Source organism: Acanthaster planci, linkage group LG02 (assembly GCF_054643075.1).
Source record: "Acanthaster planci isolate LZ-2023a linkage group LG02, COTS_SCS, whole genome shotgun sequence".
Taxonomy (NCBI): domain Eukaryota; kingdom Metazoa; phylum Echinodermata; class Asteroidea; order Valvatida; family Acanthasteridae; genus Acanthaster; species Acanthaster planci.
Window position 1 is genome coordinate 30,395,533 of NC_141778.1, and position 20,764 is coordinate 30,416,296.

The following is a 20,764-nucleotide window of genomic DNA, read 5'->3' on the forward strand; positions in this document are numbered from 1 at the left end:
TTTGACTACTCTGGTCTCCCGCCCCTCCAAAAGTTAGTAATTGGTGGTTATGTGTTAGATTGGAAACTAATACAGTGCAGTGTTGTTCATTTTTCTTCTTGTATGTGAAATATCATAGATTTGCACTACGTCTTCCACGAGCTTTATGGAGGCTCAGAGGGGGCCCCCCGAAATCTGGCAAACACCTGAGATCTTGCATAACTGTACAGCTGGAGGATTCTAGTCAATCTGGCACCTGCGGCTGGAATAGGGCATCGTTTCAAAACTAAAATGGGGTGAGTTTACTGTGAACACATTGAACACATGTGAAAGGTTTAAAGTGAGACATATTTATTACACCACACACAGGTCAAACACAAGAGGCCCAGCTTGGGTTCAAGTCCCAAATTGTCTCTAAAATCATCCACACCCAAGTGTTTCCACTCTGGCGGAAATCCGTGAAGATCAAGAGCAAACGAGAGATCACCGTCCGTCTTGACAGCGTGAACTGTACTCACTCCACCAAGGCCTGGGCCAGGCTCTCAATGTTCTCTTTGTCCAGGTTGGTGGTGGGCTCATCCAGGGCTAGAATGCCACAGCTCAGGCAGAATGTCTCGGCTAGTGCCAGCCGGATGATCAAGGAGGCCAGGACCTGAGTGAGAACCAGTCCCAGATACAACTTTCACGGACCAGTGGTACACGGACAGCAGGCAGACTGAGAATGTGTGATGAAAGCATGGAAGCATCCAAAACAACTGTGGCCAGGGCCTAATTTCACGGCACTGCTAAGCAAACAAGTTTACGCTAACAGAGGCCCTGCGTATTTCACAGAAACCGTAAGCAGTATGCGCAGCAAATGGATCCAGGAGTAACACACACAGGTATGGGAAGTTACTCTAGCCACATGACCAGCAGCTGTTACGCGTTCCTATGTTCTTCCCGGTCAAAGCTAGTTGATTCCAAAATGGCCGGTCGAGTGTAACACGCACCCACTGCCTCCAACTATTACCAATACAAAACAAGTGTGAAAATGTCCATCGCTTTCAACAGCTTGAATGCATTTGGCAACCGTCATCAATGCATGACCTCCTGGTCAGGCCAGCCCAATTTACCCACGATTGTTTGATTATGACCAAAACACAAGCACAGCCCTTTCAACTGTAACAAACTGCTGGTAAGAATGCGGGCAGAAATCGAATTCCCGGTCTCAGATATCAGACGGGAAGTGCCTTGGGACATCATGGGTACTTTGAGTGCTCTTTTCAAGCCCAGGTGATTCATGGTGCCAATGGCTTCACCACTTCAAAGTGACTTTTGCATATTCAAACCATGGGTCTCTTTGAAATCACCAAGGAGATACAACAACTCTGTATGGACATTTCTGTGTTCAAAACGCATGGAAACAGAAATTGTCGAAACTACTGGACTTAGCTGAAGGGTCTCTTTTATTGTCACCTTTTGACTTTTGACAATTGTTTGAATAACTTTGGTGCAAATCACTTCCATTCATGGAACTTGACAAGAAAGGTGTGCTGACCTTTTGACCAGCGCTACAGCGCCCTCTCATGTCTAGCGATGTCTCCCCCTTCACCATGACAACCTGACCAAGACACAAGGTGGAATGAAACAAAGGGTCAAAGGTTAATTATTAAGAAATAATATTAAAACAACGGGCAAAATAATAGATCAGAAAGAATTACACAGGTACTTTCTTTTTACAATTTACATCCTGAAGCCCACTCACTCTGTAGTTGTAGTTCTTGCGTTGCTGGGTCCCTCCGATGTCTTCATCGGAGCGGATCTCGACGTAATCAATGTCTGTGAGTAAAGCCAGAGGATCGTTTAAAGGAAACAAAAGGCACTTCTTGGCTGCGCACAAACAATTAACTTAACTTTAGCCTTGTGAAAGCCAGCATCTCAGAACTTTTTCATCAAATGACCGGAGTGAGGATGTGTCTATCAGGGAAGCATCAGTCTTAGGGATTGGTCATGTTACCTTGTCCCTTGTAGGTGACTCGCCACAGGTCTCTGATGATCTTGTTGATCTCAGCCATCTTCATCTGGTGGTAATTCATGATTGCTCTGAAAGGGCACAGAAATTCAGCCAATACACTCACTAAATGATGCTCCTGACCAAAGACCACTTCAAATTGCATTAATGTGCGACTCATTTTGTTTTAAATGCTTGTTTGATTAATGAGTAACAGTAAGTGGATTGATTTTAGCCTGGCCCTGCTTAATTCTGACTGATGGGATTGTCTATCACTCTGGCAAGATTTTTGGTTGGATTTTATTTCACTGACTTGAAATTTGTAGGTCTTCAACATCTTTTAAAACACTTGGTGTCATTACCTACAAAGTAATGACAGGAATGCATTTCCTCTGGACCTACCTGTTCAATGCCTTGGAATACTTGTCCAGATCATCATTGGCAATATCTGTAGTCTGTAATGTGCAAAATCGGAAATGCACCCTTGAAAAGTGAGGTGTCATTAACTGACAATTATTACATTAAACCTTTTTTTGAGAGGGGGAAGCAATTAGTTCGGATATTTTTAACTCTCGATGAAGTCAGTATTTGTGTCCTCCGTGAAAGTGAGTCAAAAGCCACTCATGAGTTTTAGTTTGTATACAGGCTTTGCGTGGTAGCCACCTTGCAAGGCAGTTCTTTTGTTCCACAGGGAAATCTCTTGTGTCCATACCCTATGGAACAAAAGCACTGGCCTCCAAGATGGCAGCCACTGCAAAACCTCTATTGTAAAGAGCAAACTGAGCTCTTTGTCTGATGTATCACTGTTTGGTATCCTCATGAAAATGGATATTACGAGGATGACAGATGGTGAGGATCGATATTGTTTATACTGTAAAAGACTCTTTTCAAGGGCCTTAACTCAAAAAAGTCAGGGTGTGGGTCATATTTTACTTAATACATTCTTGAACCCTTCTTCCACAAGATTTTTACATCATCTGGAATGGTCCACAATAATTTCTCATCTCCTGACTGTGTTGATTCTCCACAAAATTCAGCAGAAAAATGCACCCTGTGGTGCTTGCACACTTGACATGATCATGGTCAATTTCACAGCAGTACTTAGTCTTGGATCCAAACGTTCTTAGCTGTTGTTCCGAGCGGAACTGGGTGCTTCACAACACATGCAGTGTTAGTAACACTGTAGCTTGTCGACAGAGGGCATTTTCATCTATGAATTATGAATTTCAATGCCACGTCCATGTATCATGTCCATCTCGCGGCTGGTACGCGTCAAAAGAGGGCACTGCCATGGACGTGGCTCACGCAACGTGGACTGCACTGACTGTTTAGATGAGTCAGATAAGTCATATTATGATACATGCACAAAATTACATGGTCAGCTTCCGGTAATACACAGGTGTATCAAAATTGCAAATTTGGCGGAAATTTTAGGGGTGATATTGGAATGGCAGAAACGAAGTGAACAACTGGAAATTTTCTGCCAAAATCGGGAGGGCGGGGAGGTCTGTATTACCCACCGATCCTACTTCTTCAACATGTCCCCCATTTATGCCATATATACTGAAACTATGACACGTGACAGTGCATACCCTGAGCTGGATCATCATGTCATTGTATTTGTCATCAGCATTGTTGTACATGTCCGAGGCAAGTTCCTTCTCCACTTTCTTGACCTCTTCTTTCAGCACCACTTGCCGACCGTCCGCCTGGTTTTTCTATGGGGCCAAAAAAAAACCCAACCCACACGTGCACACATACTTCTCAAACATAACGTATACGAACTAACCTGTTTTTGTGCTGTTGGGATAACTCCGAGAAAATACTCATTTTCTGCCCCGATGAACACCCAATCAAACTAGATTCCTTTACCATTTATCATTGTTTTATGGCAGACGATTCCAGCCCCAAATGCCATTTATAAAAGAATAGGAAGGGGGGGGAGAAACTTGGTGGACCTGTGCAAGGCCACACTGTGTGGATTTCGTCTGCTTGTAGATGGGTCATTCTTTAAATGAAGGGATCCCAAACGTGTGACATTTTTGTACCCCTCTTACATCTGGCCAGTATAATTTGATACTGTAATACTGACATTGATATAGAACCATTTTTGTTTGGTAGGTAATCTGCATGTTACAGTGACACATTCATTGAAAACTGGACAAGCAGCTTTATTCAAGTCCGTTCTCCTTAGATTGCTCCAAATCAATCCACAAATGTTCCCTTCGGCCGCCGAAGAATCCTTGAACAACCCCCCTCACGCACCCCCGACGTACCCCCTCTGAGCCGCTCAACGCACCTCTTTGTTCAGACTGCCTGCCTTGGAGTTCAGTGTTCTCTTCTCCTCCTTGACGTGTTCCTGGTCAATGCCTCCCAGCTGCTCCTCCAGCTTACTCAGGTTCTGCTGCACCTTGGTGATCTCGGTGGCCTTCTTACGCAGCTGGATGTTATCCGACAACTCTCGCTCCCTTACCTTTAAGAGACACGCATTCCACCACTCCACTGTTTAATAACCGGCAACCTGAGCTCTACTTTTATCGTAATTCATTTCCAAACTAGAATGACTCCTCATGTGTTTGTATATGATGTGCACAAAGAACACATATCAGACCTGCCAACCTGTTGGATCACAAAACTGTATTCTGAAAATTCAGAAGCCATATTTCTCATTAAAAAATCGTATTTTGCAAAAAATGAGCATATTCTTCCACGTGATCATCTTAACCCCTTGTCTGGATTGGGTCTATCATAAGTCTGAGTAACTCGGACTAGATTGCGTCAACACTTCTTCATGCATGAAATAATCACACGAGAAATCCATTATCGAGGTTGAAGAGTGAAACGGCCCTATTCCCGCCTGATTTGACCACGTTTTCAAAATCTGAAATCTTGAAAAGCTCATCGCATGTCCAGGCTTTTGGAAATTCCTGGCGTGGGTTTCATTGCCTGCTTGCTGGACGGCCGTAATATGTCTCTATCTTTGTTTATTTCCGCAAATTTTTAACTTTAGGATTGGTCTTGTCAAAGATCGCATCCAAATCGGACCCTGTTTAGACAATTCACGCACAGGTGTTGCACTGACATGTTGATGAGTCCTCCCAAATTTGTTTGAAATTTCGTTAAAAAAATGAAGCAGATGAAACATGTAAAAGCCATGTAATAATGCATGACACAATATCTTTGCCCTGCACCAGTTGCCACAAAGCCCTCCATCTATCAGCAAAAGTGGAAAATTTACTAACCTTATTTCAAGCCACATATTTACGGTGACAGTAAAATGCGCTTCATAAAATACTGGAGATTGTTTGTCACTACTTTCACCGATGCACAAGCAGCTTTACAGAGTCCCACTAATGCACACATGAATATTGATATTTCATGGGCAGCCAATCACAACATAATGATCGGGTGGTTGCCAGATGCTGTTTGCACACGATGTTTGTACATGTGCCGGCATACCCTGTACAGATGTCCATTTACATTGTACATGTACATTCGCAGCCGGTTTTTTCCTAGCATAATGCATGCTTGCAACCATTGAACTACGATTTTTTTCAGGTGTGTCCAAATTGACAAAACCCATATTTTATGGAGGAGGAAACGTACAATCATATTTTCAAGAATTTCCCGTAGGAAATACGACTAAATTGTTCTAGTTGTCAGGTCAGTACTGCATACAGCACCTGAATGTAGCCCTGCCATCTGATTGATCTTGGATCACATATCACTGAATGGTATATTCCAACATGAGACACAGAAGTGCAACAAAAACAGAAGTTCCATTCTACTAGTAAATGGAAGTTCCATTGCTCCCGTCACAAGAAATGTCTGAACTAGTCAGTGATACAAGGGTTACTTCAGCTGATACAGGGATGAAGGCAGGCATCATACACAACAAATAATGAATGTTTCATATTCATGCGACGGAAAGAGTACCAGTAGCTAAATGAAAACAAGAATCCATTTCCGCTTTGGGCGTGAGTTGGACCATTCCGTGGTCTGCGTCCCTCCTGTATATCACTGCCCACCTGACGCATGGCCAGATCCTCGTTCAACTGGCTAATGGTGGACGTCACCTCCTTCTTCTCCCTTATTATCTCTGCCAGCTTGTCGTTGAAGGACGCTATCTCAGTGCGGCCTTTCTCAAGTTTCTCCTCCTTGCCATCCGAGACATAACTGCCAAGAGAACATGTGGGAAGTGAGCGATCCTGTCACAGAAAGGGAGTTAGTTGAGTTTAGCTTTCAAGCGGTTTTCACAAATGCACATTCAGGGTTCCCACACAAATCTGAAAACCAAATTCCGGGACTTTCCAGGATAGTATGAACTGGAAGACCGCCCTAGCCACTGCTACAGGCTGACAAGAAGAAGAAAACTTAAATAGCATCTTTGTTCTTTATCACATCAAAGCAGCCAATCAAAATTAACACTTACATGATCTTGATTTCAATGACTTTTCCACAACTTTCCAGGATAACTTTTTTTGTCGTTGAGATTTTCCACAACTGTAGGAACCCTGATATTTTGTGAACAGGATGCTTATTTTGGCCAATAAAGACTACATATATCCTGGCCATTTCATTCAGGAAAGTACCAAACCATCAGCTACCCATGTGACGCACCTGTAAAGGGTATACTTTTTGATGCAGGACTAAATTGGGCTTGAACATTTTCATGAGGGAAAACTTTAAAAAAATGTGTGGGTAACTTGTCAATTACTTTTAAAGTGAAATCACAGTACGTCTGCACTGAATTTTGGTTCATGAATCAGGCACCTTTAAAACTGTGCAAGACCCTGTGGGTGAGACACACTCAATCAAGCCTCTTTTGGTGACCTGTTGGAAAGCCATGTTTCCCTCAGCTCCTTCACCTTGGGAGCACTACAGGCTGAAACTGATGAACTGGGAAAGCTGGTATTAGCCAATAGAATTCCTGTATCTGTCCAGCCCTTCTCGTCACTGCTGATGGGGGTACTTGAGTAGGGAGTGAATGGCGATACCTTTCAATGGAGGACGTGTAGGCTGTGACGTCATGCCGCTTCCGACGTACTGCATCCCGATGTGCCGCCTGCTCCTCAGACTTCTTCTGTTTCTCCTTCATCAGGGCCGTCTTGTCCTCGGTCAGTTTGTCCAACTTGCGCTGAAGACACAGGAACACAGTTGTCCGTTTTTTAAAACATGTTCGCACTGCTCAACCCTGGGCAACAAACAACTTCCACACTACTCAAATTAAAATTGCAGTTAGGTATCTTGCTTGAGGACACAGGCCTTACAACAGGGGTAAGATTTCGGGAAACCAAAAAATCCAGGAAAGAAATGTGCCCCTCTGTCTACCGCCTCCAATCCTCCGTCAGAATATTTCCACAATTTACGGCAACCAGTGGCACCTATGGTATCATTGCATGTTGATTTTTTTTTATTAAATTACAATTATAATCATCTTCCCCTCTGATGCCTCTTTTTCCACCAAACGTTCCTGCCGCATAAATTTCAACCAATTTTCAGGCCTTGGCCCCCTGAAAGATCTCCACCACGATTAAGAACTTTGTGAGCCTTTTTGGTCAACTGAAGCAACAACTAATGAAATACATGCCGCAAAAACAAAACGGCACATGATATTTTCTGTAACCGAGAAACTAATTGGCTAGATGTCGGATAACAGTGAATTTTTAACCAATTAACATCATTGTTAAAATGCTTGTAGAGGGTAAGTGCAGAGCATATGTAGAAAGCTAGCAGTTGCGCCAAGTACTTACAGTTTAAACACCATATACCCCCCACAGTTCAGTGGTATTTACATTGCATTCCAGCAGGAGTAACAACACGAGAATGTGCACTCTTAACCTTAATCTTAACCTTAACTTTACTTGTTTATACTTTCAGCAAAGCCATTTCAAATAGATCATATGTACATTCTGAATACATTTTTACATAAAGTGCAGACCAATCCAGATGAATGCAGACCAAGCCAGACCAATCCAGATGAATCCAGACCAATCCAGATGAATGCAGACCAATCCAGATGAATCCAGACCAAGCCAGACCAATCCAGATGAATCCAGACCAATCCAGATGAATGCAGACCAATCCAGATGAATCCAGACCAAGCCAGACCAATCCAGATGAATCCAGACCAATCCAGATGAATGCAGACCAATCCAGATAAATGCAGACCAATCCAGACAAAATGCAGACCAATCTCACCACTGATGACAATTCCATACAGTTAAATAGTGGATCTTGAAAATTCATGTATTTTCTGATCAAACAATGAATAACCAGAGATAAACACTTACTTCAACTGGATGGACTTGTTTTCTGGCATCCTGCAGATGACAAAAAATACAAAATGAGAATGAATAAGATGTTTTAGAGCTAAACTGAACGACTATCAAGTCTGCTTGCAAAGGTGCAACATGTCTTAACCAATAACCTCTTGTTTGTTCGACTAACCCATGTTTGCCAACAAAATTTCACAAAGTCAGCCTCTAAATGCTAAATTTGAGTCCTTCAAGCAATGTTCGTTCAACGATCAATCTGTACATAATGATCAGAATTGCGAGAGAATACATTAGTTTTTCGAATATTTCATTTTTTTTCAAATTGATTTTTTCTATCACTCAGATGCACCACACAAAGGTGCAATAGAATGATTTTAAAAAAACACGACAGCCATGTGCTGCGCGACCACGGACAATGGTTGTCAGAGATGTCTGTGATCCCTCACCGTGATCTCCCGGGCGTAGCCCTGGTTGGCGGCGGCCAGCTCGGCCCGCTGGCCCTGCAGCTTTTCCTGCTGCTGCAGCTCGCCGCTCAGCCGCAGCTTCTCGCTGGTGATGCTGTTGACACTGGCGCCCAGCACCTGCAGCGTCTCGCTCTGCTGGTTGATCTGGCCCTGTTTGTGGTCCAGTGTCCGGTTGACGGTGTCACTGGATCGGACAAACCAACAAGGGGGAAAATTGTCAAAGGCGCCTGATATACTTTAGTAACAAACTCCTATGCTGGTTGTCAGAGACATCTGCAATGTCTCACCGTGATCTCCCCAGCATGACCTGACAACTGACTCCCAACCACTTTTGCTTATCTGAAATTAAAAACATGTCTTTCATGAACGTGTGCTATTGCACTTTGGCATTGACTTTGGATAGGATATTTCAAAACTAAAGATATCTGATATATATATGAATCTTCTTTGATACATGTATGTGTACAATCAGATTTCTGTGTGAGGCCTATCTTATTCAAGTAAGGCCAAAATGTTGAGCAGATTATTTCAGGAGGCTCATCACGCCATTTTTTTTTTTTACAAAGTTTACAAAGACAACATTTTAAGAAATAGTTTCCTTTTAAGGAATTCTGTTAGCAACTTACAGCTTGATCTCCAGGTCCTGTCTCTCAGCGTTCACTTGCTGAATGGTCCGACCTGCATCTGTTCAATTATCAGAAATATTCCTGTTTTGGAACTGCATTATTGCTCATCTAATTCAGATCTTGCATCTGAAAGTTATGGCTGTGGTCGGAAATGACAGTCACCTATGAAGGCCACTAGTCAGTGGCTGGAGCTGCTTCCCATAGACACATGTGCTCCTGATAGCCACAGCCAGTTAACTTAGACACTGCCTAATTATACCTAAGGTTTCTACCGTTGTGACCCCTAACCCTACAGTATAGAAGTGAATATGTCATGCACAAAACTGTGAGTGTAAGAACCATTAGCGTGTGAACCAACATGCGTATGTACTACATTCAGTTGCATCACACTTCCAGATCCAATGACGTCATGCTTTGGTAATCTATAGCTACCCGCTTAATATACATGTACCTTCTAGCCATTTGAACCCTGACCCTTGCCCTTCAACTACACCTGCTACAGTGTCCTCTCCAATATCCCAAGGTAGCTAGCTGTCTGACCTATGACCGTTGACCTCTTACCCGCTCCTGACAGCTGCTGTGACTGCACAGCTAGCCTCCTCTCCAGATCTTTCAGTTCCCTCAGGCAGCTATCCATCTGCCAGATGTCGGGTTTCATCTCATTGGCCATGCTGACATCCACTTCCAGAATGCTCAGGACTTCTTCCTCCTGGCATATTGAAATTCACAAGACTTCAAACCACAGTTGAGTACTTTGCAAATACTTGACATTAACCACAGTTGAGTACTTTGCAAGTATACAGTAAGTGTGAAGTACTTGCAAAGTACTCCACTGGGGCTTGAAGTTCTATGTGCTGAAGCCCTTTGTACCTAAGATGTATGGCACTGCTTACTGCAATTATTGGAATAGAATGGGGGTCATCAGTGTATACTTTTCTACAATAAGCAAAATGAGTGCGATTATCTTCATTTCAAACAGACAGTCATTTTGTGAAGCCATCGATTTGAATCTTCCAGGGTAATTTATCATCCACGATTGGAAATGGTAGAAATGCGCCTTTCAATTTCTTGTGATCAAACAAAACTGATTAAGTGTGCTATTCCTCCCACTGGCGCCATACAATGACCCCACCCCATTCTTTCCCATCATACACTGCATACAACACACAAGAAATCACAGAAATCACAAGCCTTCATAAGAAGCCACAATTGCTCCAGTCTCAATACCAACCTTGGTGGTCATTTGTTGGTCATGTGTTGGGCTTGTGTTGGTTCGTGTTGGGCTTGTGTTGGCTGTGTTGGTCTTGTGTTGGTCTTGTGATGGTCTTGTGTTGGTCTGGTGTTCGTCTTGTGATGGTCTTGTGTTGGTCTCGTGTTGGTCTTATGATGGTCTTGTGTGGGTCTTGTGTTGGTCTTGTGTTGGTCTCGCGTTGGTCTTGTGATGGTCTTGTGTTGGTCATTTGTTGGTCTTGTGTTGGTCATGTGTTGGGCTTGTGTTGGTCTCGTGTTGGTCTTGTGTTGGGCTTGTGTTGGCTGTGTTGGTCTTGTGTTGGTCTTGTGATGGTCTTGTGTTGGTCTGGTGTTCGTCTTGTGATGGTCTTGTGTTGGTCTGGTGTTGGTCTTATGATGGTCTTGTGTGGGTCTTGTGTTGGTCTGGTGTTGGTCTTGTGTTGGTCTCGTGTTGGTCTTGTGATGGTCTTGTGTTGGTCATTTGTCGGTCTTGTGTTGGTCATGTGTTGGGCTTGTGTTGGTCTCGTGCTGGTCGTTTGTTGGTCTTATGATGGTTTTAAGAGCTCTCAACTACAACACTATTTTTCGTACATGAACTGCAACAAAGATATTCCTTTATTTTCCTGTCACTGTTGGTAGTAAAAGTACTTGGTTATGGTGCTAGTTGTGACTCGTGAAAAGAACTTGCAGTATGTATTCAACCACAAGGCTTCTTGAGCAGTTGAAACAAGAACTGCAACTATATGTTATAAAATGTTATTTTTCATGGACAGCAGCACACAGAATCAAATGTGGAATGTTGCAACAAACATAACAGGGTTTAGTTGTGGTTCATTTGAAAAGCTTGTTAACCTAGAGTTTCAGCTGCTGGAAAGAGGAAAGCCAGTGAGGAAATCTTACATCCGACAGTGCTGTCTTGAGTTTCGCAATGTCCGCATTGACGGCAGCGAGTTTGGACTTCAGCTCCGGTATCTCGTGGTCAGCCAGCTTAGTCATCTGTGGGCAATGGAGACAACAATGCCGGCAATTACCTCGTGCCGTCGATGAAAAAGGGATAAACATTTGCTGAAGGTAATGCAGTGAACCAAACAAAAACAGAAATGAAATTAATCAAGGGAAGACTACTGCGAGCGCGAAGCCCTTATGGTGTGGGGTCCACCGCCTGCTTAAGGGCCACGGATAATTTTGGATTCTAGATGCGCTGTGGTGCAATCAGGGGCAATTCATGGCCCATTTGCCTCTAATTTATAGAAGCAAAATCTTCTCAATTATAAGGACATTTCTCATTTTTTTAAAAATTACTCTGATTTTGTTTTACTAATTAATTGGACATGTAAAACCTGTGATGTAGTTCGTTCTTCTTTCATGGAAATGTTTGGGGTGCTTCTAGTACTTAGCTGCATGCTGTATCAATGCTTTCGCTCCAGAAGTACTATACTTGAAATGAACACAACACCACTCACACCATGCTTCTCCAGGATCTTAAAGCTTACGAAAGCAGTTGCTCACCACATGCTCATCTTTCGTTACAGCCAGTAACAATTTGTCACACCATGACCAGCTCCACTAGTTTTTTACCGATATATCAATCTCTTTTGGGATCCGCAGTCCCCCGCTCAACAAACTTCAAGTTCTTTCCTTCTGCAATGATTTCGATTTTGTTTCACGATTGCATGTGTGTACCTACGTACAGCGCGGAACTTCGACCATGTACACGTACAGTACTTGAACACGTACCAATTTCCAAATGCCACTTCGCACATGGCTGGCCGGCCATGCGGTCTCGAGTCTCGCAGTGCTGCCAAGAATTTACGCCTCTATGAAATACGGACCCATTCGGAGTAATGCGCATGCGTATGTATGATAATTAGGAGAATGGCCAGTCATGTGAGAGGAATTAACCAATAACAGTCTAAATTCTTAGACTGAACTTAAGCGTTAATCCAAGCACAAATTGTTTCAAAGTGTCTTTGGGAAAAATTCTGCTGGGAATCTAATGTTCAATGATCCAGTTTTTACCATTTGAATAAGTTACTCCTTTCAGGTGGCAGTTTGAAGTTGATTATAGAGGGTTTGCACAGCTGCCATCATGCAGGCCAGTGCTTTTGTTCCACGGGGCATGCACAAACGAGGTTTGCCTGTGGGAACCAAAGAACTGCCCTGTCAGACTGCTACCATGCAAAGCCTCTATTTCCTGGTGAACGAGGGACCAAGAGAAAATGTTGTGTCACTCCCTTTCAAGAACCTCAAATATAACCACTGAAAGACCAATGGAAAAGAAATATCTGAGAATGATGCAGTTTTTAGAGTAAAGTAACTCCTCAGGGATTAAACTCACGCTGTCCTTGACTGGCTTCAGCTCGATCAACTTGTCATACTTAGCTCTGCTCTGCTGAATGGACTTGTCTTTCTCTGCCATCTTAGCTGGGGCCATCCGCAACTTGTCTTGAAGCTGAGCAGTAAAGAAACAGCACAATGCATACAAGACATGTTAGTCATCTGAACTTAGACCTCTACATTTTGATTCTGTGGCTTGTTTCCGCGTATGTTTCACTCCCATTCGAAGGGTGGAAATTAATGCCTTTGACTGTGTCTAGTGGTTACTTGACTGGACCCTCGTGAACCATACGGAATTGTCCTTAGCAACTTGCCAATCCTCTATTGAGCCTTCTCATTTTGAAGACTTCGTTTGTACAAAGTCAAAAAAAAGATCACATTGAAACTCTTTGTATGTGCTCTAGAAAGCTTAAACGAAATAAAACACCACAGAATCGTGAAAAGAAATGCTACATAAATTGAAATATGAAACTTAGCCTCAAAGTGGTTGCTAAGATGATAAAATATTTCCATTTTCAATCGATCTCTCCGTCTTTCCTCCCACTAAATTAATCAATTTTAGAAGTTTTTCAAGAACGAGACACTGCATACTACAGGCCAGAATCTCAACTATACAGTAGAATCAGTTATATGTAGCTAGATTTTTATTACTTGAGACACTTCGGCGCAGCGCATTCTACACGTTTTACATGCACAAAACCGCTCCAGCTACGTAACGTGCCAGTACACTGTGTCCAACGGCCTGTTATATGCATACCATACATGTACATATGCATGTACATGGAAATTATGCGTCGGAGCTGGTTTATATAATGTTCATGCGATTCATGCATGTACAGGACATGCAAAACTGGGGATAAATACCTGTGAATTTCAACATTTCCTGGCAATGTTACAATGACAGATAGACCTCCGTTTCAATAATAAACTTCATGTTAACTTACTGTACTTTCATGTTAGTCTTTCATTCCCGAGTCACTGAATTCTTATGCTCACAATGCCGTAAGATTATGTAGGATAAACGAATCAGTGCTGAGTTAGGTCGATATGCAAACGCGTCCCGTTGGAAAGAGAAAAAAATCGAGCGGAAAACCGTCAGCAAATCTAAAACTTTCACATCGTTCTCCACCACAGTCCACCACTGAAAACTTCAAGAAAAATTTGAATTCTTTGTTTGTAGCCTTCAAAAATTGCATCAAAACGTAAACAAACTACCGCTTATGAAAAGAGCTTTCCACAAAAAATCACTAGTTTGACCACTCTGGTACTATTTCTCAATTTTATTTTCACAAAACACATTAGGAAAAGGCCTCATTTTACCAGGAAAATATTTTGGGCAGGGATTTTTATTTCCAAAAAGTGAAAATAAGACGTACATTTTGTGAAATGAAGCAGCTGCTTGCCTGGCGCGAATTCTCATGGCCCTCATTACGGATGTAAATGGGCCTAAAACTTGGACATGCGCAGTTAATAATTTCCTTCTACAACATACGCAAGTGAAACTGATTTGCAGATCTTGTCGCATACAACCCTTGTACAAGTACGGTGAACTGTAGGGGACCCTGTGTGGATTACCCATGGAACGTCAGGCGGGTATACACAAAGGGGGCAGCGCTTCTTAACAAACATGACATTGAGGCATGGGTGAGAAGTTTATAGTGAAATCTGCTGTGCCACCTGCTATGCATGGAGACACCTGTGAAGGGTCCCACCAAAGCGTGGGCCAACAGACTCACCTGATGATCATTTGGGGCACCGTCTCGACCAAGGGTTCAAGTTCTTCCAACACAGCCAATGCAATATCGTATTTCCATGCATCTTACCTCCTGTACAAGTTCGTCCACCTCGCTCTGCCCGTCGAAACCCCTGTGGCACAGCGGGCACTGGGCCTCGGCCCTCTGCAGAGACCGGATGTAACGCTCAAACAGGTGGGAACTGCCAGTTAGTGCGCCCTTCTCACTGTGTACAGACAGATCACATCAATGCTGCCGTCAGCCCGACGTGAAATTACATTTATCTTTACATTCAGATCTTTCTATTCATCAGTACTGAATGAATAACATTAAAACAATACGATGCAAGGCAATACTTCTACATGTACCTCAACACAATTGACTGACATTTCTTTTCAACATTTGTGGGCGCAACATTTTTCAACATAGCTTATTGACATTTCTCACCATATGTCCAACTGGTGTTTAAAGCCGGTACCACCACAGATGGGAAAAAGAAGTACGAATGTGTTTGATCAGGCATGCCATACCTCTATGGGTTGTAAATTGCATATGATGCAAGATACGGGGTGGAGAGAACCCCCCGCCTTTGTGTTGGTCACTGTTTGATCGGAATCTCAGCAATTCTTTACAGACTTCTACGGCGGATGTGCTAGGTAACAATAGTCTAGAGTGTGTATAGGAATTGGACATGTGGGGGGGTACCCATCGGCCCCATATCGTGCCCCATAAACTTGATCGTTTAAGATCAGGCACGCTATACCTCTGCAGGTTTAACTGACTGGGCATTAGTTTTCTAATTGATTAACTTTCTGACAACCATAAGTTTGCATTTGTATGACAAGACATTCCATATCGCTGCGGTTGTTAGTTTGTCTGTCCAAAGCCAGAAGGGGACTGACAACATTCTGACAAACATGAGATCAGGCTCATTATACCTCTGCAGGTTGTTAATGGATTGCTGGAGTTCCTGTAAGGTGTTCGTCACATCCTGGCTGCCACATTCCTGCATCATGCGACCCTCGTAACCTCGCAACTCCTCCTCCTTCTTCTTGAGTTGATCCCTGCAAGAGCCAATTGTCAATCATGTGGTGCAATGTGTGTTGTAAATCATGTGACTTGTCACAGATATCAAGCCATGTGACACGGACCACAAGAGAAGAATTACACAGTATTGGATTATACCCACAAAACAGAACCAACCCAACCTGATGCTTGTGCATCACGGTCCACGGTTCCAATCCCCATCGATGACAGAACCAACCAGATGCTAATGCATCACGGTCCCAGGTTCCAATCTCCATCGATGACCGAACCAACAAGATGCTCATGCATCACGGTCCCTGGTTCCAATCCCCATCGATGGCCAAACCAACCAGATGCACATGCATCACGGTCCCTGGTTCCAATCTCCATCGATGACTGAACTAACTGGATGCTCATGCATCACGGTCCCTGGTTACAATCCCCATCAGTGATCGAACCAACCAGATGCTCATGCATCACAGTACCTGGTTCCAATCCCCATCAGTGATCGAACCAACCAGGTGCTCATGCATCGCGGTCCCTGGTTCCAATCTCCACAATGAACTGACACTGTATACACTCCAACTCAGACTTACATGATCATTCTTCTATTGGCCTCCTTGGTGCTCAACTGGCCTCTAATTCGCTGCAATGTAGTCTGGGAGTTGCGCATATCGCCTTCCTTAGACCTACGGAGTCAATCGCAATGAGAGTAAAGCATGATAGGATTTGTGCTGACAGGAAAAATCCCGGTAAAAAAAAAAAGAAAAGAAATATGTAATGCACCTTTCAAATTAAATTTTTTTCAGCTGTTGGCTGCAAGTCTGTTTTCAAACAAAACACATGTGGAAGGTTTAAAAGCATGTCTGGCTGCTGAAGTATCTTACTGTTAACAAATCCAATCTGGACAAGTGTGGAGTGTGTGCTAGTGTCCTGACCATGAAGAAATTGGCACAATACATTTGAAAAGAGCCACATTAGCAAGCCAGAGGAAAAAACCCGTTCTTCAAGCAAAATTGATCCAACCAGGCCCACACAACAAATCCTCAGCGCATACATAGGTAATTCACCTTAGAAACGCGATAATGAAGGGCAAGAGAACAATATGGGGTATAACTCCGCTGCTGCGACCAACAGCCAGTGGTTTTATGAGGTTACCCTGTTTCAACAGCATATGGCTGACAAAAGAAGCACAGTAAACCCAAATGGTAGGTATTGTGAAGTATTAAATCAAACTTACGCGAGGAAATCTGCAAGAGTGTTCCTGATGCTTTCCGTTGGAAAGTGACCAAGGAGATGATTCACATCCTCTTCATGACGACTCCGGCTGCAGAAACACCAAGAACAAGGAAACTAAGACAGTGCAAGGACATGAACTCAGATCTCTCTCTGACCTTTTTTTTTGGGGGGGGGAGTGGGGAAATGCCCTGAATTGTCACAAGTCTTCTACTCAGCAGGAAACCAATGGCACATACTCTGCACCCGACGCTGTCAAGCCCCAATGCAAAGTGTTAGTGAATGACTGGGCTCTGCCTTCCCGAATCCTGCAAAATCCTGCAAATCTTCAGATACATTTTTTTTAAAGGATCTGAGCTGGACCGAGTCAATCATCATTGCCCCAAAACTAAATTTGTTCAAATTGTTGGGGGTGACGGGAACGTTCCTCCTTGTCCATCTATCAAGCAAACACAAAAAGAAAACAAGGCAGCGGTGGGGGGGGGGCACTTCACTTACATCTTTTTGATTTGCTCCTCTTTGGCGTTCTTCTCTTTCTGCAGCATCTCCAGTTGGGCTCTGGCCTTGGACTGCAGTGATATGGCCGACATCTCCTTGCTGACAACAAAAAGAGGAGGTATGGTCACTGAAAACACGATCTGACAGAAGAGAACTACTGCATAAGCCATCTGGAAACTGTCTCCACTGACCACCTTAAACCTGCTAGCGAATAATCAGCAGACTACCGGCAAAGTGCTTGCACATTATCAGCTATCTGCAAACTAACCCCATGTAATAAACAAATCTCTGAACTACAAGGAGAAACCTAAAAACTACCTGCCAGCTACCTTCTCGCTTTCTGGAAACCAACTCTGAAATACTTTCTAGCTATCACACAAAATATGCCCAGACATGACACGTTGTACCTGAAAACTACCTGCCAGCTACCTTCTCGCTCTCTGGAAACCACCTCTGAAATACTATCAAGCTATCATGTGAAATATGCCCAGACATGACACGTTCTACCTGAAAACTATCTGCCAGCTACCTTCTCGCTCTCTGGAAACCCCCTTTTGAAATACTATCAAGCTATCATGTGAAATATGCCCAGACATGACACGTTCTACCTGAAAACTACCTGCCAGCTACCTTCTCGCTTTCTGGAAACCACCTCTGAAATACTATCGAGCTATCAAGTGAAATATGCCCAGACATGACACGTTCTACCTGAAAACTACCTGCCAGCTACCTTCTCGCTCTCTGGAAACCAACTCTGAAATACTATCAAGCTATCATGTGAAATATGCCCAGACATGACACGTTCTACCTAAAAACTACCTGTCAGCTACCTTCTCGCTCTCTGGAAACCAACTCTGAAATACTATCAAGCTATCATGTGAAATATGCCCAGACATGACACGTTCTACCTAAAAACTACCTGTCAGCTACCTTCTTGCTCTCTGGAAACCACCTCTGAAATACTATCAAGCTATCATGTGAAATATGCCCAGACATGACACGTTCTACCTGAAAACTATCTTCCAGCTACCTGCAAAGTACTTCCAGATTGATAACATGTCAACTGTGTGAACAAACAATGCTCCCAATTGAGACAATCTGTTAACTAACCCCCTGCAAACTAGCCACAAACTACTTCCAGAGTTTAAATTTAATATCTAAACCTAGGAAGAGGCTTTGTTGCTGCCAAATCCTACCTGAGTTTACTCATTTGAGCGTCGTGCTGTTGTTTCTCTACCTGCAATTCCTGTACCTCCCGCCTTAGCTTGTCCAAATCCATGCTACCTTCGGCTTCTTTCAACTCACTCTCCTGGAGTGAAAAGATAGCGCAGCTTTAGTAGGCATTAGAAATCTTCATTTCAAACTGGTTTTTCAAGAGGACGGAATTCAACAACTCTACTTTGTCTACATAGCTGCCTGCGGCAAAAATGTATTCACCTCTTGCAAAATCAAATCGCACACGTCAGGCTGCTTGTATACATAAACATTGAGAAATTACACGCGTTCCATGTTTTAAAAGTTGCAGGGCCACAATAGTTCTGAATGTGTAGCTAGTGAAAATTTCAATTCTGAGAAACAGCAAAGACGGCCAGATGTTGCATTCAATGACTACGCCATTCCATTTACTCACAGCTCTCTTCAACTCCACTTCCAGTTCTCTGAGTCGATGGGCATTGGTCTCCATTCGACCCAACTGCTGATCAATTTGCTTGAGATCCTCTTTGTTCTTTTCCTATAAAACCAGTCAGGCCACAGTTTAACAATATATGTTTATAACTTGAAACTTATTAAATCGTTCATATGTATATACTCATGAAACAATTCCATCACTTCTAGTCCTGCAAAAGATTCCTCATTCTTCCTGCGGGCCATGCGAATACGGGCGATTCACAATAGTGCGCCACCATGAGTTTGCAACGCGTTGGCCAATCACTTTGTTGACCCTTTCCGAACGCGCATCAGGTCGACAAATTTTGTGCATTGTGATTGGCCAACGCGTTGCAATCTCTTGGTGGCGCACTATTGTGAAACGCCTGTATTGGCCATGCAGTTGCTTATTGAATGATACTTTCATGGAGCATGTACGCGCTATGACAAATTGTGGAGCTACCAACGTGGAGACGGACGGCTCAGTTGACACAATTCTGTATGCTGACAATGAGTTCCAATTCCGCATCCTCACACATGTACATGTACATTCCACTGCTTGGTCAATTACAAGTTCACCACACTCTCTGGAATTAAAAGCAAATTGACGCTCCACTGTTCACTTACCGTCATGTCGCTCTTCATCTGTATGGTGTGCTGCAGCTTGGTCTTGGTGTCCCGGAATGTTTGGATCTCAGCGTCCAGAGCTTCCTCCCTGCTACCAAACTCTGCCTACAGAGAGAAAAGACAGACAATGAGTCCCATTATCCACTGCATCACCACTCGGGGCAAAACATGACCAAAAATGCATTACGTGTTGCCAGGTAACATGTCATTTGTGATCTGTCACCACAAAATGAGCTGGAAGTTGGAATTGTCAACAGTTGAGATATTGGTATTTTTAAATTCAGCAGAAAGAGAGCTTTCCAATGGCATGTACATGAAAAACTTGGGGTAAGAGTATGAGGTGACAATGTGACATTATTCTGGCAGCTTTGTGTCTTTGTTTCCGACATTGTTTCAACATTTCTGACTGGGCATGAATAATGCTATCATCACCACTGCTGAGAAAATGGCATTGTTAAATATCTGATCCTGTGAACCATTTGGAATTAAAAAGATGGGTTACTCTTTCCAAAGATGACAAAACACCCAAACTGACCTCCCTTCAATATTGGACTTTGAACCGTCAAAATAGAAGAGAGAGGAATGTGAATTTACGCTCGTTTTGTTATGCCGGGTCACATTTATGAAAGTACAATACTAAAACTCCTTTCCTTGTTGGAAATTGTCACTCGCAACATCACACTGTTTTGAAGCAGGTCACGTACATGTATTTCACAAATACATACCAACAACAGATACTAATGAGAGAGGCCCCAGTATCCTCTTCTGATAATAATAATAATGAGCATTTAGAAAGTGCACAAATCCACCCCAGAAGTAGGCGCTCATGGCACTACAAAAGTAAATGTAAATTACTGCAGTTATGTACAGGAAAAAAAAATAGATTTGCTAACAAGCTAGCGCCCTAAGCAAGGTTATCATCTATATCATATATCTCTTGAGTGCTGTTTTGAAAGAGCTGAGAGATGTGCTGGACCGGATGTTCAAGGGGAGACTATTCCAAAGACAAGGGGCAGCGATACAGGTATGATCTCGGTACTGCCAGAAGATGCTGGTTAGCAGACCAGAGACCTGAACGACCGGCACTGTATGG

The 20,764-nt window shown here is 43.2% G+C and overlaps 1 protein-coding gene across 2 annotated transcripts in view; it reads right to left on the bottom strand.

The window, feature by feature from the left end:
* Positions 1 to 217: 217 nt before the first annotated feature.
* LOC110977246 (DNA repair protein RAD50-like) overlaps positions 218 to 20,764 on the bottom strand; it is a 53,961-nt gene continuing 33,414 nt past the window's right edge. Inside the window, exons 18-40 of one of the 2 annotated variants that reach the window (XM_087133500.1) lie at positions 19,672 to 19,776; positions 19,028 to 19,129; positions 18,594 to 18,706; positions 17,398 to 17,496; positions 16,904 to 16,990; positions 16,260 to 16,352; positions 15,576 to 15,701; positions 14,728 to 14,863; positions 12,906 to 13,019; positions 11,468 to 11,563; positions 9,899 to 10,046; positions 9,338 to 9,395; positions 8,694 to 8,895; positions 8,263 to 8,292; positions 6,967 to 7,106; positions 5,998 to 6,145; positions 4,269 to 4,442; positions 3,562 to 3,687; positions 2,372 to 2,424; positions 1,976 to 2,061; positions 1,724 to 1,797; positions 1,517 to 1,579; positions 218 to 631 (exon numbers count right to left, since the gene is read on the bottom strand). In XM_087133500.1, coding sequence (XP_086989626.1) covers positions 494 to 631; positions 1,517 to 1,579; positions 1,724 to 1,797; positions 1,976 to 2,061; positions 2,372 to 2,424; positions 3,562 to 3,687; positions 4,269 to 4,442; positions 5,998 to 6,145; positions 6,967 to 7,106; positions 8,263 to 8,292; positions 8,694 to 8,895; positions 9,338 to 9,395; positions 9,899 to 10,046; positions 11,468 to 11,563; positions 12,906 to 13,019; positions 14,728 to 14,863; positions 15,576 to 15,701; positions 16,260 to 16,352; positions 16,904 to 16,990; positions 17,398 to 17,496; positions 18,594 to 18,706; positions 19,028 to 19,129; positions 19,672 to 19,776 — 2,511 coding nt within the window. In that variant the 3' untranslated portion in view covers positions 218 to 493. The remainder of the gene's footprint in view (positions 632 to 1,516; positions 1,580 to 1,723; positions 1,798 to 1,975; positions 2,062 to 2,371; positions 2,425 to 3,561; positions 3,688 to 4,268; positions 4,443 to 5,997; positions 6,146 to 6,966; positions 7,107 to 8,262; positions 8,293 to 8,693; positions 8,896 to 9,337; positions 9,396 to 9,898; positions 10,047 to 11,467; positions 11,564 to 12,905; positions 13,020 to 14,727; positions 14,864 to 15,575; positions 15,702 to 16,259; positions 16,353 to 16,903; positions 16,991 to 17,397; positions 17,497 to 18,593; positions 18,707 to 19,027; positions 19,130 to 19,671; positions 19,777 to 20,764) is intronic. The other variant, XM_087133499.1, reaches the window with a different exon arrangement.